General features: G+C 40.1%; 1 protein-coding gene across 2 annotated transcripts in view; it reads left to right on the plus strand.

Moving 5' to 3' along the window:
* Nucleotides 1-27,792, plus strand: part of pcgf3 (polycomb group ring finger 3) — a 64,233-nt gene that overhangs the window by 15,220 nt on the left and 21,221 nt on the right. For both annotated transcript variants that reach the window (XM_074674160.1, XM_074674159.1), the window contains 3 exons: nt 13,076-13,185; nt 22,455-22,572; nt 26,641-26,737. In XM_074674160.1, the coding sequence (XP_074530261.1) occupies nt 13,171-13,185; nt 22,455-22,572; nt 26,641-26,737 (230 nt within the window). In that variant the 5' untranslated portion in view covers nt 13,076-13,170. The remainder of the gene's footprint in view (nt 1-13,075; nt 13,186-22,454; nt 22,573-26,640; nt 26,738-27,792) is intronic.

The following is a 27,792-nucleotide window of genomic DNA, read 5'->3' on the forward strand; positions in this document are numbered from 1 at the left end:
GCAGCAGCCATGATGCACAATTCAGACACAAGCTCCTGTGGCTATGGAAGCTCTTTGATATTCATCTTCTGATTGGCTCACCGTGAGACGTCATGTTCACATGATATGCACATGATCGCAAACCACGAATCACAGACCACTTTCCTCATGGATATTAAAACGCCTTCCCTGCTCAGCCAATCATGGACGAGTACTCACGTGAATATTGAAGAGCCAAGTGCAGCGGCTAACGTAAACTTACTGTACTCGTTCGAATACAGCACTGTACCGAACCGAACGGCCTTATGGAACGGTTCGACACAGATACATGTACCGTTACACCCCTGGACCCTCACAACTATGAGCACTACAACAGGTTGAGCTTAGCTCCCACACTAGTAGCTGGCAGTGTAATGATAACAGATGGTACTGAAGAGAGCTACACATCTGCTGAGAAACTAAACATTGCTGAATGTAGTGGAAGTCATCATGCAAGAACGGTTACAGTGTCTCTTTGGAGATACATTGTCTCTTAAGTGCAAACACAACATCGAATCTTAATGCACAGCAACAAAAAAAAACAAACAAAAAAAAAACTAACTAACTAAAAACAAGGAAAAAAGCAGAAAAAACATGTCAGACCAAACATATTAAAAGAAAAAAACATATCAACATAAGCAGAAAACACAGCAACAAAAAGGAAACACAACAATAAACAAAACAATAAGAAACAAAGCAGAAAAAACATGTCTGATGAAACAAAATAAAAAAGAATAACGAGCAGGAAACACAACAACAAAAAGATTACCGTCCTGCTTTTGCATATATTTTCTTTTTCGATCATGGGTTTTTTGCTTTTGTTATTTTTGCTAATTGTATTTTCTGCCTGTTGATGATTTTTCCCTTTTTGGTTGCATGTTGATCATCTCTTATGTTAGTGACACATGTTCTGAATTTTGCAACACGCAGGTAGAAATTTGCATACAATCCAAACCTCTACATAAAATAGTGCCTCATTAGAGAAAGCAACAAAAGTGTGTTGATTAGTTAACACAGTACTCATTTGTCATCCCTTAAATTTAGGAAGATGTGGAGTAAATGCAGGATTTCGCAAATTTTGTGTCTTCTATAGCTCTGAACCTGCCCATTGTAAGATACCGCTCAACACTGCCTGGTGTTGTTCTTAAGCAGATGGCTTTAAAGAGAAGAATAGAGGCCAGGAGATGTTTGAACAGATCTCCTCAGAGCCTCTCCTCATTTGAAGCTGATGTCTTTAGTCTTCCTGCCATGAGGGCAGCCAGTGTGTCCTGATTCTCAGGGTGTTTGCACCGTTGTCTCTTTGATATCTTTTTCTCATGTGAATGTCGGTCTTGTTATTGTCTGTATGAGCAATAATGCACAATAAGACCACCCTACACTCTGTTTGTAATAACTTGAAGGAGCAGGATAACAAGACTATTTGGCGGTGCTAATGGCGGTATGCTGTGTAATGGGAACATTTATCCAAAGCTGCTTACAGTGTCAGGAGTGCATCATTTCTGTGCTTGTGGCTCTGCAGGGAATCACTAACCCTTTTGGCACCATGCTCGTGACAGAGACAAACCACTAACCCAGATAGATCTACTTCTCTAATCCAACCAGTTTTATTCTGAAAAGAGTCTTTTTTTTATAGAGGTTTCATCCCCCATGGAAAAATATGACTGAATTTTCTGGTTGCACTACCATCCGATCTCTGCCTCATTGAATTTATCCTCCAAGTAAGCAAGTAGAAGCTCCACATTCCCCCTCATCAGAGGACATGGAGTCTGCGATCAATAACAGAATCATCCACGGTTACTCAAGCAGAGCAGCCAAACACAAACGTCATTAGTGTGTCCTTGGATGCCTGTCTGTTTCTGCTTTTACAAGGTATAAAAACAGCAGAGCACATTAGGTATCTCTATGCTCAGTGCAATTTCAGCCACAATGCTGTGTGAGTGGACTGGATTTGGTAAATGGGGTTATCCAACCTGCTTTAACAACTCCTGACCAGAGCAGTGATCTATGCACTTATTAAGTGGTTTGACCTCAAAGAGGCCAATTAGGGAACACTCCCAGACAAAAATTCAGTTTTTGAGAGAAAAAAATAAACTCTTGATGTCCCTTTAAAGCTCAAAGTCTCTCTTAGTGTAGGGTTAGCAAATGATGTGAATAAGAAGACAAGAATGACAAAAAGACACATTGATGTTGCTACTGTTAATCTTGCCTCCACGCTGACATGATAAGTTTATCCATCTGCAAGAATTTCTCAACCTTAACCCTTTAAACTATCGCTTTTGGATCAAAAATTCATATAACCATCCATACTTTTGTAAGCCTTCATCCTGGTGGTGGTATAAGGGGAGGAGTCTTCACAAAATACACACAAACATCACAGAAATTTAGATCTGGCAAAGACATGGCCTTTTTTAGGTGAATAAAAGTGTATGGTGTTGGTCGAAAGTGCCCAGAACTGTCAGATTCTCGAAATATTTAAAGTTTTTTTTTTTGGTATACAGTAGGGCTGGGGGTTATTTTTAAAACGATTAATCGGGTGATTATTTTATCGAGTAGTCGAATAATCTAACAATTAATTGGACGATTGGTCTAATGATTATTTTTCTGTTGTTCAATTATTTCAAAACCATAATGTATCCCAAATAAATGCCAAAACCAATCTCTGTCATAACAGAGTTTATTAAACAACACTTTTTTGCACAGCAAAATGCAAAATATAGAATAAAATTATAAAAAAAATAAAAAGGCCAGTCCATTTACTCTTACAGTCCAATAGGGCTGCAACTAACAATTATTTTTAAAGTCGACTAATCTATCGACTATTTTTTTGATTAGTTGATTAATCACGATTATACCATGGTCAGTGAGAATTCCAATGTCAACTGGCGTGCCTTAGATTGGTCTAATGCACGCCAGTTGAAAAGTTAGTTCGGCAAGTTAAATCACCGTTGTATCACTCCGCTGTGCGCGTTACCATAGCAACGCGTCACACACATTTCAACGCATGTGCGTGCAGCCTGCGCTCCTACTCTCTATAAAGCCTGGCTCACATTACAGGATTCTCGCCCGATTTAACCCAGAGTTGGTCCCTCCGACAATCGGGGAAGAAATCTGGTCGGGGACTAAAATCGGGCCCGATGTTCGAGCAAGATTATCTTCTAGTGTGAGCGGTTGACATATGAATCTTTAGCCCCACGATCGTCTCACAGACTCGTCGGAGCCGCCCCGATGATTTTCAAACATGTTTGATATTAATCTGGATGATTAGAACATTCATTCTCACTGAGGATGACAACAGACAATTAGAAAGAGCCACAGAGACCAAACAAGTGCAACTGAAAGGCTCCGGGTCAGCTGACTGCGCGCTCCACTGGCCCACTCGAGCCAGTTCAATAATGCCTTTAAAAATAACACATAACCATTTTCATACAGTAGCAAACTGTTGTTTTATCAGTGATCGGTTTGAGATCATGCCATTATTGGCTGATACAGCAACAGTTTCACCTCTGTCCCTCTGCGTGTGCGTAATGGATGAAAGGCACCGCTGCAGACAGCTCCGCTTCTCTCTCCTCCTGTCTCACCAGTGCGCTAAAAACCTCAGATCAAACAACTGAGCACATGTGGTCCATCACGCATTATTAATTCATTATTTCTTTTAAAGTTTACAGTTTGTGGGACCATGGTATAAGCGGATTAAACAACTCGGAAGCGTGCGTTAGACCGTTCTAAGGCACTCCGCGGAGTAACACCACTCCGCTGCGCGTCGTGGTGTTCCCACTCCGCGTCGTGCCTTAGAACGGTCTAATGCACGCTTCCTCGTTGTTTAATCCTTACTTATTTTGTGTTTCAACCTAATTTGTCCTTTAAAATGTGCAGACCTCCTCCTCCCCGCTGAGTGTTACTGGTGCAGTGTGAGCTTGAGAGTGAGAGCTCCTTCAGATAAATGTCCTCTCTTTTCAAAAGTTAGGGGAGTTTTGACACTAGTTTGTGACTCAGATCCTGAAAAACTGTCTGTAACAGAGAGTGAAGGAGACTCTCTAAATCCCGTTATCAGACGCTGAACTGCTGTCAGGCTGTCCAAGCCGGAGATGAAGAGCCTCCGTCAGCGCATAGCGCTCTCTGGGAGTGGAGATTTTTCCTCATCAGTATTCCTTACGTATGAACTTAGTGATCCTTTCCCCTAAAAGTATCCAATAACACAGCACCTCATGCTGTGAACTGAAGTTACAAATGAGTATTACCCCTGGTATTTGATTTCACCATGTGACAACGACAATAAAAACAATAATAGGACGCGTCGACTATTAAAATTTGCGTCAATTAATTTTTATCGTCGACTAGTCGATTATGACGACTAATCGCTGCAGCCCTAGTATACAGCTGACAGAGCAAGCCTTTACTGTGTTTCCTCAATGATTAGCTGACTGAAAACTATGAATTAGACTTGGAACATACTTGAATACACAGCATTGGCCATAGCAATCTATCTACTCTATTGACCTCAAATGCCCAGGTGATCTGTGCACGCCTCACAGTTAGCATGTTGGGTTTAAAACAGCACAGCTGAATAGCAACCAAAACTCAACAGAAGAAGAAACAAAAGACCAAGAAGACTATGACAAAGACCACGACATAAAAAACATACTAGAAAGCATGTGAATGTAAAGTTTGACATGCAGCCAATCTACCCTTTGCTAACTTGTTGATTGCTCTGATGTGTGATGTAAGAGGTAAACAGAAGAAAGGCTGAATAGTAAATAGATGAAAAGAGTTGTATTGCAATCTAGTGTAGGGGAGGTGGACCATTACATCACTTTACACATAGTGCTTGAATATAGGAACAGGGACAGTAATCCAATTAGGTTGCCATAATTAGCTCCTACATTAGATGTCTGCTTTATCATCTCTCATTGATCCTTTAGTTTCATCTAAAAAACATCAAACCTGTTAAACTCAACACTAAGTCTTGTTTCTTTGGTAGGAAAAAGTCACTTCAGGTTTATTTTTGGATTGAGCGTGGGCCACATTGCTGGGACTAAAAGTAGATCAGCAAAGAAAGAAAATAAACTTCTCCCCTTTCTGACATCGGCAGGTGAATTAACAAGAAATTATGAGCGAGGAGTTTTAAGCACTGAACATTGATTTTTTCCTTACTATGAATTTTCCTGCAATCGATGAAGTGCTACCTTAAAAAAGTAAGAGGGCAAGGTAGACTTATTGAAAAACATTTTTCTCTTTCTCTGCTGGTTGAGTTTTCTGTCTTGTGAGTGTGATCAGAGATGTGATCTCTCGTCTTCTTCCTCTGGAGGAGACTAGCTGACTCTAAGAAAGTACTCGATGTACTATCTCTTCCTCCTCGCTGCCCTCTCTGATACACACCGTTCTGTATCAGTCAGGAGATTATCACACCAGAAAATGTTGTTGAAGTCCTGTGTTGCTGCTGTGTTATCCTTGGTTTACAGCCTGTGTATGATGGTAAACTTGTATCTTAAAGCAAACAAGACTTCATGAAGAGGCAGAGTTTCAGTTTTCAGCTCTGTTCTCGTCTGTTTGTGTCCGACCTTCGAGGCGTATTACACATTAGCTTCACTAACTTCACTCCTGGCCTTCACAACCTAAACTCAAAGCTCAATTATTCAAGTGTTGCTGCTTCTTGGCAGCAGCGCGTTCGTCCTCCTGGCTCTCTGCAGTCTGCTTCTCTTTGGAATCACGTCTATTGTCTGCTTGATTTCCCCAGGCAGCGGATCCTGGCGGCAGGATTGAGGGCCATCAAACAGAATTAAGAGGAGACAATAACTGTGTGTGTGACGGCGGGCGTGTGAGTGTGTGCTCGTGCGTGTTTGAATACTCACAGATGGGCAAGAGCGTGCTGAAGTTTCTTTCGGATTCTTTTGGTGCATGTGTGTGTGTGGCCTCAGAGTGTATGTGTGTGTTTTGAAGTGAAGCCAAAGCGTCCACAACAAGCAGGGGCCTCTCCTCCTGCCCCCGTCCACTGATGCAGGCCTTCAGTGTCCGTCGCTCCAGCTGGCAGCCAATTTATCCCGGGGCCAAACACTCCAATACCCACAGGCAGGCCAACAGGGGCTCTTTGTGATGCCAGAGTGTGTGTAAGTGTGTGAGTGTGTGTGTGTTTCCTTGGGACAGTTGTTGAGCTCATGATTGACTGAAAATGTTGTTAATGCCCAGAATGAGCTGCATCCAGAAGACTTCTATTAGCATGTTTGCACTGGTTAATGCATGAGAGGCTCAGAGGTGATCAGTGCTCTGGAAGCTGTGTTTCTGACAGCAGGACTGTTTTCTTGTCACAAAACGAAACTTTTTTAAACTTCCTGAAATCAACAATTAATTATATGAAAAACTGGCTACAACACACCTGAAGAAAGATGAGAGCAGTTGAAGTCAAAAACAATTAGACATCACCTTTAGAGAAATGGATCTGTAAAGAAACAACTTGAGCTGAGGTTGTTAAAATGACTTCCACATTGTCACGGCTTGTTTTTCAGACTTTATTGTGGAAATGACACTCAAGCAAATGAGGCAGTTGTGACACAATATTTGTGGTTTGTGTCTGCTTGTTGCAGAACTCGATTGATAAAACCAGAGCGACTGGTTTCTGAGGCATAGTGAATGGAGAGTGTGTGAGTGGGTCTTTGTGCAGCAGTGGAAGTCCAACAGGTTTCAGTGGGAGGATGAAGCGTGACGGTGAACCCACAGTCCTCATGAATCATCACAGCATGACAAGAAAACTATCTGTAACATTAACTCAGCGGTTACTCAGTGGCTGAGCCGTGGATATGATTTGTAAACGTGATCATTTGAAATTTGATCATTTTCCCCTGATTTAACACGCCATAAGTGTTTTGACTGAATTTTAATCACTTGGTTTGCAGAATATTTAAACTTCATAATGGGATATGGTTTTCCAGATTTATGCTGAATTCCAGACTTTGGGACTTGAAATATTTACCCTGATGAATCACAACTTATTGGCTCATAAAAATAACAGATAGCCACAAGCCAAAGCCACAGATGTGTTGCCATGGGAGAAATATGAGGGAGTTTTGGCATCTGTCCTGCTTTGTTTGTCCCATTTAAGAGGACCACTAGCTGAGAGGCTAATGAGGTACGCAGAATAATTTCCTAATTTCTTCAAGGCTGGTTGCAGGAACACTGAAAACCACTACTAACAAAGCCAAAAAATCTGAAAATAGAAACTTTGATTACTTATAGGTCAGTGTTTTCAAAGTTATTGAATTAATGAGTTTTGCCCATGTGGGTAGTGGGTAACCTGTAGCTGTCTGCAGAGACTAAAGGCCTGACTCTTTACTTCATTTAAACTCAAATGAAGTAAGGATGAGTTCAGTATTTCTGTTATAGCCTCCATTGATGCAAAGCTTCCAAGTCTGTATCAGAAAACAAAGCCCCATTTCCACCAAGCAGTCCGGTTTAGATCAGTACGGTTTGGTACAGGTTAGCCTAGTCCTGTTTGCGTTTCCCTCGTGGTAGGCAGCATTAAGCTGGATGCCAATAGCAGCATCAGTAGCACAATAGCATGACGCCATAGCAGTACAACACAATGGCCCTCGTTTATCAAAAATGAAAAATGGGTGTACGCTCCTTTCAACACACAGATCGGCGTTTATCAATCTGAACGTGGGCGTCAGGTATGCTCAAATCCCACGCCAGGTCTGAGTTCGTGTACACAAGTTTCATGTCGGTGGAGAGCGGAGCGCGGTGAGGGAAATCCGTCTGTGAAGGAGAGTTACGAGAGAAACACATTTTCAGAAATAAAAACGGATGTTCTTAGATTAATATTAAGATCCTTGATTTAGATATGACACCAAGAATGCGTTTAACAGTTCACTATTATTCCGCCATTCTATAAAATACTTCGCTATGAGAGAGCAGTGCGAGCTGTCAGCTGATTTTACGTTTAAAAAAATGTTTCTGATATCGGTTTACCTAAAACATTTGTAAATAGAAAGGCTGTTATCAGTTTTTAATGCACTCCCATGTTCATGATAAAGTCTCCGCAGAAAACATTCAGAGGACGCTGGATCAAACTTTTAGAACAATTTATTTTTTTATTTTTTTTCAAGGAAGCTGTATTGATTACAGGATTTACTGTGAAGATGATTATATGATATCAATCCTTACAATATTATCATACAAACATGAACTGTGTGCAAAAAAGTTCAATTTCATAACAAAGGACGTTCATTTACATGAGATCACAACCTATGTGCCCGTCTCGTGGTACGAATAATCATAAAACTGCCGTAAACTGATTTTTACACCCAGATCTGCGCCAAGTCCCACGCAAGATTGATAAATGAGGGCCAATGTATTCCGCTAATAGATCCAACGAAGAAGAAAAACACCAATGATGGAAGGCATCCAGAAATTTGTCTTCCTTGCGATTGGCAGTGTTGTTGTAGCTCCACCTTCTGGGATCAGATCGGTTTAGTCTGGCACCCCTATGGAAGGGTCCCAAACAGTGGAACAGCTAGTCTTGTTTTTTTTGGGGAACTGTCCTTCGGTTAGTCGCTGAAAACGCCACAAAATGCGTGCCGTGCCGAGACAAACCAAACTGAACCGCTTTGTGGAAACAGGGCTAAATGGTGGTGTCACAGACACCGAATCAGGATGTAAACCGCCTTGTGCCCAGTGACAGCTGGGATCGGCTTCAGGCCCCCGTGAGCCCAAACGAGAAAGAAGATTTTGCAGAGGCAAAGTGGTTGCCTGTGGTTGTCAAAGCACCATCATCAGCCCAAAATGCACAAGTGAACGTGGTATGTTCCTTGATTCTCTACAGTACAGCCTAAAAGTGAAGAGTCGAGGGGAGCAATGATTCACAAACAGGTTGTCATATAGACAGACAGACAGACAAAAAGATAGATGGATGGATGGACAGCTCCTTCTTCCATATCCACCCTCTGTTATTTGACCATCATGATGCGGTGATATCTGTCTGGTAACAGAGATAACAGCAGTTCCTGTATGATGGGAAACGGAGGCTCTCTAGTGTCGCAGATTCAGGCTGTCTGTCTAGCGTCTGCTTCCTGACTTTCAAAGCACCGATATCCTCGAATGACCCTGAATGCAGCAGTCTGAGTGCAGAGCTGAACTGAAGTGAACTCGATGGTATTATGTTGTCTGATGTTTTATCTTTTATACATGAAGTGCCTCCAGTGATCCCTGCGGTCATCCAACGGTAGTTCAAGCTCAGTACCACGGCTCCTGCAGAGGACATAAACAGAACAAATATCTTTTCTAAAGCAAAGATGTGCACGGTGTTTGATTAAATCCAGGCCAAACATTAAACCAGAACATCAGACGAACCCAGCATCCTTCACTGGGGTGAAATCCCAACTGTGTTTTATTTTGCTTTTGTTCAAACCAGGGTAGAAAGTTGACTCAGTCACATTTTTTATATTACTGAGAGTCATATTGGTATCCAGAGCCTGTAAACAAAATCCACATGAGTATGAAGTTAACTAAACAGCTCTCTCCCCCCCTTACTCACTTGTTGAGAAGTTAAACCTGCCCCTACAAAGTCTGGGACGCTAGTTTCTGAATGCAGCAGATAATAATCTGGAGCGTTAACAACAAGCCAAGAAACAACCGAATTTGATACACACATGGCGGCTTTTACACCTGCCCACATCACTTCTCCTTTCTCTGTCAACACCGAGGTTACACCCAAACCCCTGTTCCTTTCTTTATCAGGCTGAGAGAGATGCACTCCTGTGTGATTGAGCTCAAACAGGGAAGCTTCTGTCCTGTGTTACATCTCTCACAGCAGAGAGACGAGCCCTGCAGAGGCACATGGAGACGACTGCAGAGACAGAAGGTCTGCTGCTTCAGTCTCTAATGAGCTCCAAGAGCTGAAGTCAGAAGTGGAGAAACTATATGAGGAAAGTAATTTGATTGAAGGAAACCGATTAGCAGCATTTAAAAAACTCTGGTGTGTTCCTGTTGTCACATGTTGAGTTTGAGAGAAACTTTCATGATCTAAAGCTTTCCTTGATGCAGGCTGGCTGAAGAGCAAAATGGTCCCAGCCAGCCTGCTGACCATAACTACACACAACCTGCAGACCACAAAGAAAACACACAACTATCACAAACCTGTGCTTCATAATTTATGAAAAAACATTCATTGATACCAGTTACCTCCCTCTTTTTCCTCCCCTTTCCTGGCATGCTTTTCCCAAATGCCTCAATAAAACAGTTTGTCCATTAGCCGATTGAGCGTCTCTTTGTGTGTGACATTTATGGAAATGCGGAGATCTGATTACTCAATTGCTGTTTGTAGTTGTAATGTGGAAATGCATAGCTTTGTATCCGGTATTTTGCTCCAGATAATGAAGTTGTTTGTAGTCAGCACAGGTACACCACCATATTGTTTTCTTACCTTGGAAAAAAAAAAAAAAAAAAAAAAAAAAAAAAACTTACACTATGGCCCCAGCGTGAGTTGTCTGAATTGGCTTGAAGGGCTGTGGTCTGATTTGGTTTCCCTTGTATGAGAATTTGTTGTATCTTATGGCTCTTGATCATACTGTATAGTCACGTTTATTAGTTCAAGAAACTTTGAACCAGGGCTGGGGCAATTAGCTATTCTTGTGATTCAATTCTGTCACGATTTTTAGGGTGATTCGATTTCAATTGTGAGGCTTCTATATTTATGCTTTTTGGTTTGCTTTTTTTGACACCAGACTATGTGAAAAGTTAAATGAAAATGATATCTACAGACTATATCAGGAGCCGTATTTTTTCCCATAGAATGCTCATTACCTGAGTTAGAGAGAAACATTTTACCCTCAGCTGGAGAAAAGTGGTAACTTTTTTCCAATCCAGTTTATAAGCAAAGACTGAAATAAAGAATATGAATTTAAAAAACAACAACACTTTTTTTTTGACTAAGAATCCCGATTTTGATAGTGGCAAACAAAACCCCCCGATTTTCATTTTTTTCTCCGATCCCTACTTAGAGCCACCTCCCTTTGCTCTGTTTTGTACAGTTGAAGGACTGATTGTTAATATTCTTCTCCTAAATCCCCAAGCTGCTTGGGTTGGACTCTGTTCGATGCAATCCAACAGGTTACAGCTGTTGTGATGAACTATTTTGACACTAAAGTTCATCCTCTTCTCACTTTGAAAGAAACGTGAATCTCTATCAGTACCCTGGGATTAGGGATGGGTACCGAATTAGGTACTTTTATAGGTACCGACCGAGTTCTGTCAAAAGTACAGGAAACCGATTCACGTAAAACCAAAAGGTACCACATTTAGGTACCTAAATGCATCTTTGTGACTGTGAGGGAGTGGAAGAGTCGGTGCTTTTCCATGCTGGACATGAACACAGCATTGCAAGGTTATATATTGTGCAATAATTATATTAAATTGAAAAATGAAATATTTTATTATTAAACAAATTAATATTTTTTACCACACAAACACAAAAAAGTACAGAAAAGTGGTACCGATTGCCAGGTATCAGGCATCAGTACCGTATTGTTTCAAATGTGAGGTACCTATCCCTACCTGGGATAGAGCATGTTGCATAAATGAACAATGTCTGAGCAAATGCAGATATTCCCAGCAGCCTCTGCAGTTTTGTCAGAGAGCTAAAGATTTAGCATTGTGCATCATACAATCCCATGGCATGTTTTCCGACTTTTTAGACTTAAGTTTCTTTTCAAACAATAATAAATTTGGTTGCTTTTTAGCTCCATAGCATAGTTTTAGTGCTTTACATCATCATCCTTTTAATGCATTCACCTCCTTGATTCACTGCTGACATGAGAGCTGCAGAGTTCAAGTTCTGTGTTGAGTCTACTGAAATTGATTTTTTTTACTTTCATCAGCAGTTGCATGAAAGAAACATAATGTATAAGTCTTGAGAAGCTAATTTTTTTGCATTTTGGCATTTTAACTGTTTATCTGTAACACACTCTGTGAAATAATTTGCAATTCAATGTCATTTGAAATAAATGTCAGGAGAAAAAAATGCCAAAGTTTGCATGTTGAGTTTTCTTTGCAGAACTAATGGTTTAAAAGCAGATGTTAACATTTGCTTCCTCGGCTCTTGACATTGGTGTTGTTTAATCTTTGCAGACAGTTTCTGTTCTCCAGCCTTTCTGGGGAAATCAAAAACAAGCAGAAGAAACACTCCTCAGTTATCCTTATCTTTGCTCACTGTGACCTGAAATCAACCCGGCCACTGCAGCACAAGTAAAACATTACATCACAGTGGAGTCTCTGGCGTCATGTGACGATAACATCTGTGTGAAGCTCATCAGTGTGTGATGACTCAGTGACAGACAGCCGTACAGTGTGTGTGTGTGTGTGTGTGTGTGTGTGTCCTCAGCAGCCCCTCACCACATCTCGTCTCTGTCGTCTGACTGGGCTAATTTCACAGTCTGATGAGCAGACAGAGGCAGGCGGGCAGAGTCACCGCTGCCACCGGAGACTTTTAAGGTTATGTTTCTTTAAATGTGTGTGTGTGTGAGTGTTTGAAGGAGGTTAAAATGATGGTGGGAGCTCGCTTGGCATTCCCTCTCTCATCGTGACTGGAGTGGTTGGACTCCTACAATTACGCCATGAATCACACTAAGTGATGTTAGGACGAGTCACTGCTGCCTCTGTGGGGGAAAAATACAACTTTCAGAGACACTGTGCAGGGTTTAACTCCAGTGGTTAAGTGGTGATACGTCTCTTAGTTTGATCTCTACTGCCAGGCACTTTGTCTCAGTAGCATTTGGCCTGTCAGTCAAACTCTGTGGAAGGTAAACTGTGGTGTTTCCCGCAACAGTTTGACTCAAACCAGTTTTTATTTTGAGATTGCTGACTAAAACCAAACCAAAATTCAATCATACCATTTGAGGAACGGCGCTACATCTGTGGAAATAAGCACACATCCTTACTGTGATCACTGGAGTTATTTTTTATATTATTCAGTTGTAATAATAAAATTCTTTGTGGTATTTTTAGGGGTCATATTTCTGTCCTTGAAATATTAAAGCATTTCTCATAAAGCTCTCTTCTGTCTCTGTTTCAGGCTCCAATGAGAGGCGCTCCATGATGAGGAGCTAACACTGTCGGCCGCACAACCACAGGAAGAGACGTGGCTGCTGCACCATCCACAGTCGACGCATGGCGGTATTAGGGGTAAGAAGAATTGCACTGAAGGGTTTTATGCCTCTCTCATTATCAGCTCTGAAAATCCCTGAGGGGTCTTGATCTGTTTTCTGAGCCTTGAAAACAAAAGGAAAATGTGTTAGCGGCAGATTTATGCATTTACTGGCTGTGGGTCGATGCTGGGATGTTGCTCTCTGCAGCTTATGTTTGATAGTCTGGGTGTTAGAAAAAATACATTTCTTCTAAGATCTTGGTAACAACATTTCTATGTTTGTGTGTGTAGATGTTGCTGCTATAGTGAAGCATGAAAAGAGCTATTTAATATTTGCTCGTAACTATTCGAAGACCCCCCTACAAGATGCCCCACCACTCACCCACATACACGTACCTGCCAACGTTACACTTTGACAAAGACGGAAAGGGCTGCTCTGCACGTTGATCATCAAACTTACTTCTTCAGGTGACAAAAGCCTACCACTGACTGTTGATCTGCGCACAGTACCACACTTTCCGCTGCATGCCTCACTATCACATGGCTTTGCATAGTTTTTGACAATTATACTAGACTGACTTTGCAGAGTTTGCAGTGTACCACATTTTCTTTCATTTTTTCGAAGGAGTTCCAACACTTCTCAACCCATTTTGAGCATCTCCTTATTCTTGTTCTGGCTTTGAATTCTCCAGCCTGTTCACTTCTGGTCTGGCTCCGTTCATTGTGCCAGTTTGTTGACGTGTTCAAGTTAAATGTGATCAGGGCCCTGTTCTACGAAGCAAGTTCAGCCTAGCGAGATAGCCTTGGAGCTACCTCACTGAACTGAGCGCGGTAGCCGGCAGTCTCGCTACACGGTTTTACGACGCTGGTTATCAACCTCATAAGTGGATCCAGCTTGGCAATGAGCATGTGCACGCATATAAGGCGGAGCCCGCTGCATCTGACCAATCGCGAACATGGAGCAGTCAGGAGTGTCAGAGCAGGCGGGAGAGACAAGGACCGCATACTTCACACAGGAGGAGCAGGAGGTGATCAAGAGGAAGTATGACGAGCTGAAACATGTAATTAACATTATAAGCAAGACCGCCGCCGCTGCTAAAGCACGGAAGGAGTGCTGGCAGAAAATTGCTGACAGTCTAAATGCGCAAGTGTAGTGCAAAAAAATTCTTTTGTGCCATTATCATCCTGAAATAGCACTGTTCACCATGCACTTTTACTGTAACATGCAACATACCTAATTTATTTCTTAGATGAATTTATTCATTTGTTCATTCCAATCGTGTTTACATTTTTTGTGTGATATGTAGCCCACATGAGCCCTACATGAATTCCTGTCACAATTTTACTACGGGCAATAAAATATTGTCATGGAACAGAAGTGTTGGCATTGAAGATCTTATTACAGCAATGCAAGTTCTTCATTCCCTTTAACTACCTGTAGAAAGTGTCATGTACTACCAACCCCTCTCTGGAAAACCGGTACCTTTCATAAAGGTGGTCATCCGAAAAAGAGAGTGGGTTGGGCTCCAATGTCCACGGGATCCTCTAAGAACGGACAAGCCATTTTTTCGTGAGGGCTCATTGGTCACTGGGTGGGGTTTTTATAGTCCGCGAGTTCAATCTAGAACCTAACCTGCCCGGGAGCAGGTTAGCCGTTCAGCATATGTTGCCATGGAGACTCGCCCCACTGAGGAGTGATCCCGTGTCGTAGAACAGGGAATCCCGAACCTATCCTCAAAGCTACCTCACTAGGCTGTAATCCTGCCTCGTAGAACAGGGCCCTGGTTTGGACATGGTTTGTTTTATTTTGAAAGTCATTGGGCAATTAAGGTAATTTCCCAGCACAACTTCCTGTCCTGCTTGACCTGCTTTATGTGAAATTGATGCGTTAACGCTCTGGGGTCCTGAATAAAACTGCTATGTGCCGCAGACAGGACAAAGCAATCTTCACATGAACTATTCAATTTTTTTTACGTTAACTGTTGACTATTCAAATATTCCAAAATCATTGCCTATCCCTAATAATAGCTAAATAAAACACGGCGTGATAGATATAAAGTGAAACTAAAGTGCTGCTTAGGGGGTTTGTATGCAAATATCAGGTATAATCCCTCTTTAGTAGACAGTTTTCTTCATCACAAATTTCACAAAAACAGATATTTTTTATTGAATGAGTCTTAAAAGATGTCAAATCATGAGTTTTTTTTCTTTTTTCAAAGTTTTCTGCCCCCCCCTAAATGTAGGTGTTTAGTTTCGCAGATAGAGTTAACTTTCCTCTTGATTTGTCTTTACTGAGTTTAATGATACCTCACACACAAAACTGCTGTAAAAATCATAATGCAAAAGAAAACCACATTTATTTAGAAGAGGGAGTAGTGAGGAGTCGGGCAGCAAAGGGGCATGGTAGAGTCAAACAAGAAACTGCTGCGATGCCAACCAAAGCAAGCTTAAACATTGAGACTAACCAGCGCCCCCTGACCTGGACTGTTTCTGTGCTGAGGAAAAGACACAATGTGAGAAGTTTTCTCAATTCCTGAAAAGCCAACAGTCACATACAGTCTGTCTTCAGAGACACATTCCAGACAGTTTTTTGTTTTGTGTCATTTATTTTACTCCTACCTTGGTGTCCAAACGCTTTCACTCTTTCAGGAGTCAGGGTGAGTTTTCGATCAGCCCCAGAGCCTCGAAATGACGGATGTCAGCTTTCTTAGCGTCCAACCCACCAGACAGACCAGTTATTAGTGGCTGTGGTAGTGAGCGGTTGCTGGCTGTCATTTCAGATCTGACGACTTTGTAACAGCGGTCTGCTGTAGTAGTCTGGAGAGCTGATCAGTCAGATGTTCATTTTTACTCCTGGACCACAAATAAAACTTCCTGCGTGGGAGGTGTTTAGTAAGTGTTCTGGCACTTTTAAACCTGGGTACATGTTTTGGCTCGCAGGTTTAAATGTTTAGGAGATTGCTTCACATGGTCGCTGTAAAACTCTCAGATTTTCATTCATAGTGTCTGAAAACATCACTGGGAGTTCCCCCAAGAGGTTGGCCTCTTTTTATGGGAAATGTTTAAAAGAAAAAGAAAATCAGAAACATCCCTTTAATTTCTGTTCTTTAATGAGCCACCAGACTCCATTCACAAAAACTGCTGACAGATTACCCAATCAGAGCAGGATATTTACGCCCAATTTGAAAATCATCTGAGCACATCGGTAAGTAAAGGAAGCAGTTTACAGGAAGGAAATCTAAAGAGCACTTTTTCTGCTGCCATCCTCAGCCTGATTTATGTCTACAATGTGAAAGTAAGGTCACAATAAAAAAAGAACTCAACTCCTCCTTTGATTGCATTTTATCCGATTGTTTAAACTCGCTGGTTGGAATGCTGCTGCAGTAGCAAGATTACATAGTGGGTTTAAATATTGCATAATTAAACCTTTAATTGGGTAAAAGATGATTACTCAGAGTAAGAACATTTCCACCAACACTCAGTAACACGGCTGCCCTAAAACCCTAAGAAAAAAAAAAAACATCTGTGTGTGACTGAGCAGATCTGACAGCTGCAGGAGACACATCAGCCAGATTGAGACTGATTCTTAGATTATATTTGACAAAAAACATGAAAATAAAGTGAAAAAATGTTCTGACGGAAAGATATCTCTTTAATGTGAATGGAGTCAGAGAGAGCAGAAGGAGGGGAGCCTGACAGCCGAGCCGTCTCCTCAGGGCGTCTCTCTGTACTCAGGCTCAAACCAGAGGGCTGTCTGCTTTCATCAGAAGAAAAGTTCTTTCTAAAAACGCAGCGCAGACGCTCCCTTTGAGTTTCTTCGAGTTTAAAGTTCTCCCTGACAGAGATGAACAGATATTCTGTCTAATGAAAGTCTGTCAGTTAGCAGCAGTGCTCAGTGGTTTGAATTAGAAGAGCTGTCCAAAAACTAGAGTTTACCTTTGACTATTGACACAATTTTAAAATAGGATAGACATTTAAAATAACCTTAGAGTAAAAACTCTGTATATTTTTGCATACTTGCGTCTTAGTCGTAGTTTAAGTTGAATATATCATTCGTTTAGGATTAAGTTTTTCTACTTTGTGATGCTTACACCATCTGACAACAATTATAACCCTCAAGAAGTCATCAAGACCAACTACAGCCCGATATATAACTTGCAGTTATTCTTTTAAAACCTAAAAACGCTATCAAAAATCTTAAGTTTGCCAAAGCTCCACTATTTTCATGGTAGGGGAGCAAGAAGAAGAAGAAAAAAGATGAGGAGAGAAAAGCTGACAGGTTTTAAGGTTGAGACTGGAATGTTAAAGTCACACAGTGTGGCTCTGACTTTGGACCGTTAAGTTGGATGTCGCTTTGCTTTCACTTCAAACTGACGTGCCCCCATGAAAAACAAGTTTAGGTTTACAGCTCCTGCAAGCAGCTCTTTTCTCTTTTCAGCCTCAGCACTTCGAAATGTTGTGTTTTTCTTTTCTTTTTAGACTCTTATCCCTGTTTCTGTCTTACATATGCTACACTCAGCAGAGACAGTAAGGATGCAAGATGTCTCGCTCTTCATCATGTCAAATCCAAAAATGAAAACTATTTTTCAGGAAAAGAGATGCTACTATTTCATCTCTGAGCCGTTTCTGCTTCGGACAGGGAAGACCTCTGTGAAGCCCGACAGATCCTGGGAGGGAAACCTCCGGGCAGAAATGCTCCCTCAAGCTGAGAACCCTTTCTAACAATTTGACTCGGAAAGAGATGTCTGGGTATCTGGTTCATCCAGGGGTTGCATATTTTTTTCTTATACTGACTCCCAATTTTAGGAATTCATCAAAGCCAACCTCTCCAAAAAGTCCTTTATTTTGGGTGGAAAATGAAAAGTCTTTCAAAATAAACACCAAAGTGTTTTTAACTCTCTGCCCTGATGATGAACTGTTGCACGATTGAAGATGCACTGACTCTTTTTAGGAGGAAAGAGGAAGGCACAGAGGAACTTAGATAAGTAAATACTAAAATATCATTAGATAAAAACAAACTGAGCTGCTGTGTTTAACCCTGAAAATGCATTTCATTTTTGTAATAATAGGTAAAATACTTCAAAGAAATAATGGATGGCACCAAAGCTGTTCAAACATGAACATGATAAAACAATGGTTCCTGAATTAGGGGTTATAATGGTGCTTTCCATTTGTATTCAGAATAGTAGTCAGAATTTCGAGTTACGAGTGGGATCACCCAGCTGGAATTTTCGACTTGTAAGTCGGAGCACCCACACCGCCCCCGAGTTTCCAGTAGGAAATTTCAAATTCAGGGGTAAACAGTAATTAAGCTCCTGTTATATTCTTTTTATTTTTAAATTTCTGACTAGTGTCTGTTGCAATAAATCAGCCGTATACATAGTATTATTCCATGCAGAAATACTGCTGTTTAAGCCAGTTTTTCCAACTTGGCAACTGGAACACTTAACTCGGAGATGACGTCATTCTAACTCCCGAATTCCCAGTTCCGAGTACAAATGGAATGCAGCATAAAATATCTTTCAAAATCAAAAACTTTATTACATGTGCGTATTTCATGTGAGTTATTTTTTTCTACAAAACCATAAAAAAATCAAATTTTCATCTGTTTTCAACATTTCTTGGTGACTAAGCCAGAAAAACAGCAATATCAGCGGAGTTGGTTTTTTGGAACAATATTTGCACACACTCATCAGCTACATTAAAAACTTGAGGCCTTTTTATTGTATGTTTTTTTGTCTGTTTTGGCTATGAGTGTTTTACCATGAAAGGGAGTCACTGCTCTCTCGTGTTGCTATTTTGGGGGTCAGAGGCTAAAAGTTTGGAAACTGTCTTAAAAGACCTAGAAAACACCACAGAAAAATAAAGGATGAAGATTTTATTGACTTAAAATATGACAGATAATAGAAATGGATTCAAGTTTAAATCATGTTATTCAGCATCAAAACATTTAACCTGGTCATTTTGGCGCCCCCTGTTGGCATGAGTTTTCTCATGCTTTCATCTTTTAGAGTCCTAAATGTTTTACAGTCTTACAATATTTTACTATCTTTTGGTGTTGAATTTTTCACATCACCCAGTTTCATCTGTGTGCTGTAAAAAAAAAAAAAAAAAAAAAAAAAAAAAAAAACTTGTCTGACACCCACCAGGGGTGACAGACAATCTTTCGACCAACATCCAACTCTTCCTCTTAACTTTAAGCTGGTTTAATACTTGTGAAGATACAAATATAAATGTAAAAAGAGACTTTTAAGAGTTGTGTTATAAGTAAAAATGATAAAATGCATTTAAAGTGACAGAAACAGGGACAAAGGAACCAGGAGCTTGTTTAAGAACCAGCTGGGTATCTCTGTTCCCTCGCTCGGCTCTGTGAGAACAGAGGAGTCTTGCTGATTTATTAAAGATGTTACTCACAGGATGAAGACAAAATTAGTCATTCAGTTACTCAACATACCTCTGAATAGCAAATCACTGCTTTCAACATTGTTCTGGCGTACATTTGCCACACTGTGAATCAGCAGCTGAGCGTCCTGGCTCCTCCTCATGTCTGGCAGGTACATTTTGAACTGAGGACGTGGTGTTCTTATTCTCTGAGCCTCTTTGTTACAAGGTTTCCTCCTGATTTGCTTATTTCCTGTGGCAGAGATGGTTCTTTTCACTGCATGATCTTCACCAGCCACATTTGTACCTCTCTTTTTTCTTTAACTTCACATTCACTAGTTTGACATTAATCAGAGTGCAGCTGACGGCTAACTGGGGCTACTGTGTTGTGATTTAATGGGCCATATGTTATCCAGAGCACCATCTGATTGATCAGATGTTCACTTGCTGATTTGAATGCATGCTCATTAGTTATGATGGATGGATTTGTTTTGAAGTGTTAACTGTGCATGCTCCTGTCAGGCAGCCTTGATTGACACCTGTACACAAATGGACCTCTATTTTCATGTAGACATTTTGATGTCTGGGAGGTTTATGAGCAAATCTGTCATCTAAAAAGCTGCATGAACACACAGGAGCCACGGTAATAGTAATTGGTTGGAACAAAGTTATGAAAGCTGGCTCCATGGGTACAATAAGACTGGATACAGAACACACTGAGAAAAGCTGGTAGACATGAAATGCTGCAAAATGTTCCCTGGTGCTCAAGAGGGTTTATTGTTGAAGGACTTTGTGAAACCGAAACATTTTGCAGCATTTAGAAGAATTATTGTCGAGATTATGAAGTCATTGCTGTAAGCTTTGTTTAAAGTGTGTACATCTGAAGATTTATGTAACATTTTCTGTAAAACAAATTTGCTTCTGTGTGGACATATGTCACATTCTGGATTCTAAATTTTGACAGAGGGCAAAAAGTAGAAACTAAGATAGAGTTGGGGTCTAAACTGCTTTGTTTGCAAGTTTTCATGAGTTTTGTGTGAGTGTGAATGTGGCTAATGGGTCAATAACTTATATGCAAACATCAACTCTACAAATAACATTGAATTTACAAATAACATTGGTTTCACCTGCATCACTTTTCAGCTGTGCATCCAAAAACAAACTTCCTTACAAGAGTAAAGATTTTCTCATTGGTTTTTTCACAAATCCTTAATCTGTGTTTCCTGCTTTCAGAGTTAAAGGAAGTACAGTCACACATTTATTTCATGCCTGCTCTCTTTGCCCCTCTGTGTTCTAAGAATCTTCCCTGATGTTATGTAACAAACCCTTAAGCAGTTTATATGGTGGAGCAGCACACTGTGAGTAAGCAGGAAGTGGGACGTGGTGTTGCCCACTGACCGGTAGGACGGATTAGTGGATAAAGGGATTAAAATTAAAATGTTGGTGAAGGGATTCCCCTGGTGCTCCCTGGCCTTTTAGTGAAAAGATATCTGAAACATCACAGCATCAAGACAGACAAACTGGAGACTGTTTTACAAAAATGTATCAAGACATGCTTCTTACTCGATTGTGTATTTTTTAGAATAATTTAATACCTGTGAACTTCATGTTAAAAGTTCAGTCTTACAGGTTGCTGGAGTGTGAATGATGCTGGTTTAACAACTCATTAAAAAAGACTAAAACAAATACAGGTTTCTCAACATGACCTAAAAAAAGAGACAATCTGGGAGAAGATGGATTACCCTAACAATTTAAACATGAATTAAAACTTTGCAACTTTATATACTTTTTTTTAGTTTTCTCATCCTATTTGATCATACTTTATATTACTACTGTAAAATTTATAATATATATTAATGACAACTGTAATAATCCAAGTACCCCCTAAATTAAATAAAGCATTTCAAGTATGATTATATCCTGCTTTCTACCCCTTGTGCATACCCCAGGCTAGATGTTGGAAAGGGAAAGTTACTGCCAGGACAGACTTTTCATACTAAACCATGCTGAAGACGCGTAAAAAAAAACAGATTAGATTTTTATTTGATATTAAACTCCTAAAGAGAGATAAATCAAAACAATAAAAAATCAGTCCCCAAAGTTGTAAAATGTTGTGACTTCCTACAGTTTCAATCATGTAATACTGACCTATTTCTTACGTACTATATGGACTGTATGGATAAGAAAAGGCAGACGATTACAGTCTAGTCATTTTCTCCTGTAACACTTTATTTAAGATGAGTTTTTAAGTCTTTTATATCCAAAACATGAAGCTTCTGATTTATGCTGCAATCCACAGAAAATATATGAAAACAGGCTCAAGACACTACAGCATTCATGTTGACATGTTATACATGTTTTTTAATTTTTAAATTTATGTTAGATTATCAATATATTTCTGTTTAATCTGCTCTCAGACTGCTCTGCTCTCTGACTGATGCTGGGTAGAGAGGAGGAAAAGGATGCTATTATTGACCAAAGAGTTAGTTCACATTGATTTTAATACAACCTGAAATCATGAAACTGTGCTTTATAGTGTTGTAAAAGTGAACTGCCCTGAAATCACAAAGACATAGATATCTACACAACAGCACATGATGTAAATAACACAAAGTCACCAGAAATACATCCTGAAAGCATTATGTGGCAACCTGTGGAGGATATCAGGTGTCAGGTTAAATAAGGTACTGCTCCCTTTAGTCTGCATCCTGGACATTATGTACCTTTGCTGTATTCACCAGGGGGCACTGTGGGTCTACACAACCTCAGTTCAAACTGTCCTGATAAGTCATGTCAGCAATTGGATCCCACTTATCCCCCTCCTGGTCTGAGAACTGTGACTGCAGTGAAACAACAAAAATCACCTTGACGTTGATGTTGAAATGTTTAATCCCTCAATTTGTTTCTTCTTCTTTTTCTTGTGCAGAACCCCGACATGCTGACGAGGAAGATAAAGCTGTGTCACATCAACGCCCACATCACATGTCGTCTGTGTGAGGGCTACCTGATCGACGCTACCACCGTCACCGAGTGCTTACACACATGTAAGTCCCTCTTAACACACACTGCTTTTTTTCTTGTCCTCACAGGTTTTTTTCTCCATTTGGCATATTGGCTGAGGATGCCTCCAGGGGTTTCTCCTGGATCAAAAGGTGTTGCCTTCAGGATTTATGCCTAGTGGAAGTATCCTGGGGGCAGACTGATGCTTTTGTGATCCATACAACTCTGTCTGTTGATGTTCTGAAAACACTGCTGCAGTCACACCAATAGCTAAAAAGTACCCCACATTTCTGATGGTACTTCGAGGTATCTTTAAGTACCTACGACACTAAATTCACTGTATTCTATTTTTTTTATCTTTGTAGTTTAATATTGTCAATAAAACAACAGTCTTTCAGTTTATAGACAATTTGTTATAAAAGTGGTGAATCACAACTGACAGGCCTGAAATAAACACACACACACACACACACACACACACACACACACACACACACACACACACACACACACACTAACACGCAGCAGCTGAAATGAGATTTCTGTCAGCGTCGGGTAATCTGCACGTTTATTTGAAGGTGAGAAGATGTCACCTCTTATTCACAGAGCGCTACATCATTAGCCAGGTGTTTGCATAAAGATGGATAACAAAGTCTGTCTGGAGCTTCACTGACAGTCATTATTCTGTCTGAGAAAAGCCTGGCTGTCATTCTGCAGTGAACATTTGTAAAGCCTGAGAGCTCTCAGAGTTCATCAAAACAAACTCAGTCTATGAAACTCAATCATATTCAGGTTCCATCTCAAAATAACTTCATATTTTCTCTTTATTACTCATTTTTGGAGATAGGGAGGGCAATAGAAACACCCTCAGTTTGATTTACAACACCACGTTAAGCTTTGACCTCTAGACTAGATTCAGACTCAAGCACATGGGAGGAGGGCCAGATATGATTTTGGTTATGTCTTTCTGCCATTTTCATCAGCTGTGAAAGTGACAGTTGAAAGTGGTGTCAAGCATACTTGTGCCTAGGGATGGGTACCTTTCACATTTAAAATAGTATGGTACCGATTCCCAGTACCTGACAATTGGTACTGGTACTTAACGGTACCAATTTTCAGCACTTTTGTAAATTTATGTGTTAAAAAATATCAATTTGTTTAATGATAAAATGTAGATTCTTTTAAATTTGACATCTTTATTCTTCAATATATAACCTTTTAATGCTGTGTTCATGTCCAGCATGGAAAATCGCCTACTCTGTCACTCCCTCATAGTCACAAGGATATGTTTATGTTCCTAAACATGATACCTTTTGACTTTACGTGAAACAGTAGCTGGTACTTTTGACAGAATTCCATCATTGCCTATGCCAACGTTACTGTCTTATGAAATAAGACCATAAAACCTCACCTGTTCCTTGATTGTATCTTGATAGCAGATTATAAGTTTCTGCTGTGTTACGTGCTGGGTAAACATTAGTAAACTCCGCTTCTTCTAAAGAGAAATGTTTTCTATTAGGGGGCGATACGTGAAAAATACATCAGGATTTTTATATGGCAGGATCAGGATTTGTATTTTATCATTACCATTATCATTTTTCATGATCTTTTTAAGACCATTTTGACCTGCAAACATTTTGAGCACCGAATTTTTCTTATCCTGCATTCTGAATATTTCTGTCTCTGATCCATTTCAGAACTTTAATCTCATCTTGTGTCCTGTTGTGTGTGTGTTTTTTTTTTTTTTCTCTGGATGTTAATTAAGCAAATTTTCAAATCATGATAAATACATCCATTTAAAGACATCAGTTGTAAGAGTACTTGAGTTTCTGCAGAATGAACAGAGCAATATCTTTATACAAGTAGCGTATGCACAGTTCACATGTAGTTCTGGGGGAGATTATTAGATAGACTTTGATTTTGTTTGTGCACTTGACAGAAAATGTAAATGTACACACAATTTAGAACGTAATTACTTTCAGGTTAATAATTAATACATTGTAAGATGTTAGCCTGCTCTCTTCACACAGACTGTAACATTAATCAGAAAATAGTGCTGAAAATTGACTTCATGGTGTTTGTTTACTGTTACATGTCTTTACAAGTCTGGAAATCACTGACTTGAAAGTCAAATAAAACTGCGCCTTAGTTTGAGCTGATAAAAAATCAACAAGGCAAGGCCTGATTGAGTCCACATAAGAGCCTGTATTTGTTCTTTTTATGGATCAACCAATTTAGAAACAATAAATGGAAAATGAACACGGCAAAAAGAGGTGTTTTAATTGGTTTTTAAGTCAGATCAGCTGCTAGTTAATTTAGAAAGTGAGTAACTGAAGTGGTTTCAGCTTTTAAAAGTAATTCTGTGTTTTCGTGCCAAAACAATTTTGGAGATAAAAAGAAACTTTATTATTTTATCGCTCTTTAAAACAACAACATTGCCTCTTACAGAGGAAAAAGGTGATAAAAAGACATAAAAGGAGCACATGAAACTCAAACCTGGAAAACACCAGAGCTTTAATGTCTGTGTGGTTAATCTTGTTTTTTCTCTCCACATGTTAAAGCTTGAGGAATCACTGGATATGGTTTTGATCACCTCAGATTGAACCTCTTTATACACTTCAAATGCTCCCAGTTTTTCTGAAACACATGGCTCTACAAAAGAGTGGAGCAATCTTTAGATTTTAGGCCAGAAGGCATCTCACCCCTGCTATGATTGAAGCATTTGTCCTGCTGTGGTGCATTTGGGTCATTTGGAAAAATCAAACAAGAGTGTGAACCAATCAGCCTCTACTTGGATTGCCAACGAGATTTTGGAGAAGTTAATTTATTAAATTCTGTTTGCTTTATACATAAGTTAAGTGCAACATATTTTCAAGCAAACATGTTTGAAAGGTTTTGACAGACAGATCCAGACAGTTTCACACCCCGTCTGTCCACCAGAGGGCGATGCTCCCCCACAGATCAGAGCTTTTGTCTCTTGTGGAGATGCTCTGATTCTTCAAAACTGAGCTCCTCCGCCGGTGAATTGAGACAAAGGAGAGATTCTCATCACGTCACTGCTGCAGCTGCTCAGACGAGACTGCAATAAAAATGTCAGAGGAGTGTGAATTTAATGGAGGTCAGTCTGGAGTGAATCAGGATGAAAATGTCCTGTATAATGCGCAAAAAGGTTACCTCAGGTAAAACATAAAGGCATAAATGTTTGAACAGAACTTTTTGTGCAAGATGAAGCATCAAACATCTGCAGAAATGACATGCAGAAGTGTGTGTTGCTTTCTTGTGCATCCAGTTTGTGATTTGAAGATAAACAAACTGCTTAACAAAATCTGAGACATTTCCAGATAGAAGCCTCTTGGATGTTGAGATTTGCAGCTCAACAAAACAACAACAACAAAAAAGAAATAATGTCTTATTGTGGGGATATTTTGATGTGCCTTTAAAATCCTGGCAACTATCAAATCAAATAATTAACCTGTAGCCAAGTTTATGCAGAATGAAAGCACAACTACATCAAATGTTAAGATTTATAGAAGGCAATGCGTGTAACAACTTGTAATTTTTGCGCCTGAAACCTTGGAAGCATGATTTAATTCGTCCCATCTCATCAGTGTCCAAAGGAACATGTCAGCACTATCTAGTGGACAAACCAGGTATTGGAGTGTCTGTTCCTTACTCATAGAAATAACACTAACCTGGGCTTTCTAAAGTGACATGTATTGTTTTGTATCAGGTGACCTGTACAGTGATACAATTTATTAGTCTCTAAAAAACTAATATCAGGAGCTATTCCATTTGCTGGCTTCTATTTAAGGTTGATCAGCAGTGATGTTTGCTGGCTTTGCTGCTGAATGTGAGATGCTGAGGGATTTAAAAGGCCTTGCGTGGAATATTAGATCATCTTTGCTCAGATAAAGAGTGATTGTGATCTGAATGCTGATCAGATAATGCAGATAATTTTACAGCACAATCTACAGTGTCCATCGGAAAATATGTTTCATACACCAAACTGTGAATGTTGTCTATTGCTTTTATTTATAAATCTGTCACTAGAGAGTAACCTCTTCTCCCTTGTGTGGTTGTGTGTGTGTCTTGTGTTTTGTGTGTGTCTCCAGTCTGTAGAAGCTGCCTGGTGAAGTACCTGGAGGAAAACAACACGTGCCCCACGTGTAGGATTGTTATTCATCAGAGCCATCCACTGCAGTATATCGGGTGAGTGAGGGAGCTGCAGTAAATTACACACACACACACACACACACACACACACACACACACACACACACACACACACACACACACACACACACACACACACACACACACACACACACAAAAGCACACCCACTGTTGTTTGTCTGAGGTCCACCAGTGTGCAGGGAGCAGCCAGCTGCCTCTGGGAGCATCAGCAGAGCTCTACTGGTGAAGGATAAACTCTCCAGGAACAAAGTGCTGCTGGCCTCTGTGCTTTTTTTCCCCCTGCTGCTCTCAAAGAAAGAGAAGCTTCAAACATCTGCTGTGGATCATCTGTGCTTTTGTGTAGTTTTACATGAATACAAATTAACACCAATTTTATTATATTTTAAAGACGGTACATATTTATATGTGTTTTAAAATAAGCTTTTTTTGAAAACTTAAAAAAATGTGCTACAAAAACAGAGTCATGATTCTTGTATTTGTTGCGACAAAAACAGGAGTTAGCTCATGTACCGAACCTCTAACCTTGGAGTAGGCGGCCTGGGATTATTTTGACTTGACCTTCAATAGTTTGTGTCTGCAGAGCTGTAGGCTGCAGTTTTAGGGCCACATGTCTTGGTCTCTTGTTTTGTTGCAGCAGCTAAAGGTCCTTTAAGAGCACTAGGTAGGAGTGCAGATGGCCTAGTGGTTAAGGTCACGCTCCATGAGGTTGGCCTTGCGTGGGTGGCCCAGGTTCAAACCAGCCTGTGGCCTCTTTTCTGCATGTCACTCCCACTCTTACCCTGTTTCCTGCTGTATACACTGTCCTCTCTACTATCTAATGTAAGGCATAAAAGCCCAAAAAATAACTTGAAAAGAAAAAAAGAGCACTAGCGGTCTCCAAACTAGGGATGCAAAAGTATTTCCTGTCATTTGTTGAAAATTAATTATTGATCACTTGTAGCTAAAATTGGACTTTTCCTGGCTCAAAAATTAAAAAAAATAATATGATAAATTAATTTTCCCCCCAAGTTTTTCTCTATACACTGTCCTATCCCCTAAATTATGACATGACCAACCCAGAAAATAATCTT

Source organism: Halichoeres trimaculatus, unplaced genomic scaffold, assembly GCF_033239565.1.
Source record: "Halichoeres trimaculatus isolate MK-OKI-2021-1 unplaced genomic scaffold, fHalTri1.1 fHalTri1_scaffold_7, whole genome shotgun sequence".
In the NCBI taxonomy this organism is placed as follows: domain Eukaryota; kingdom Metazoa; phylum Chordata; class Actinopteri; order Labriformes; family Labridae; genus Halichoeres; species Halichoeres trimaculatus.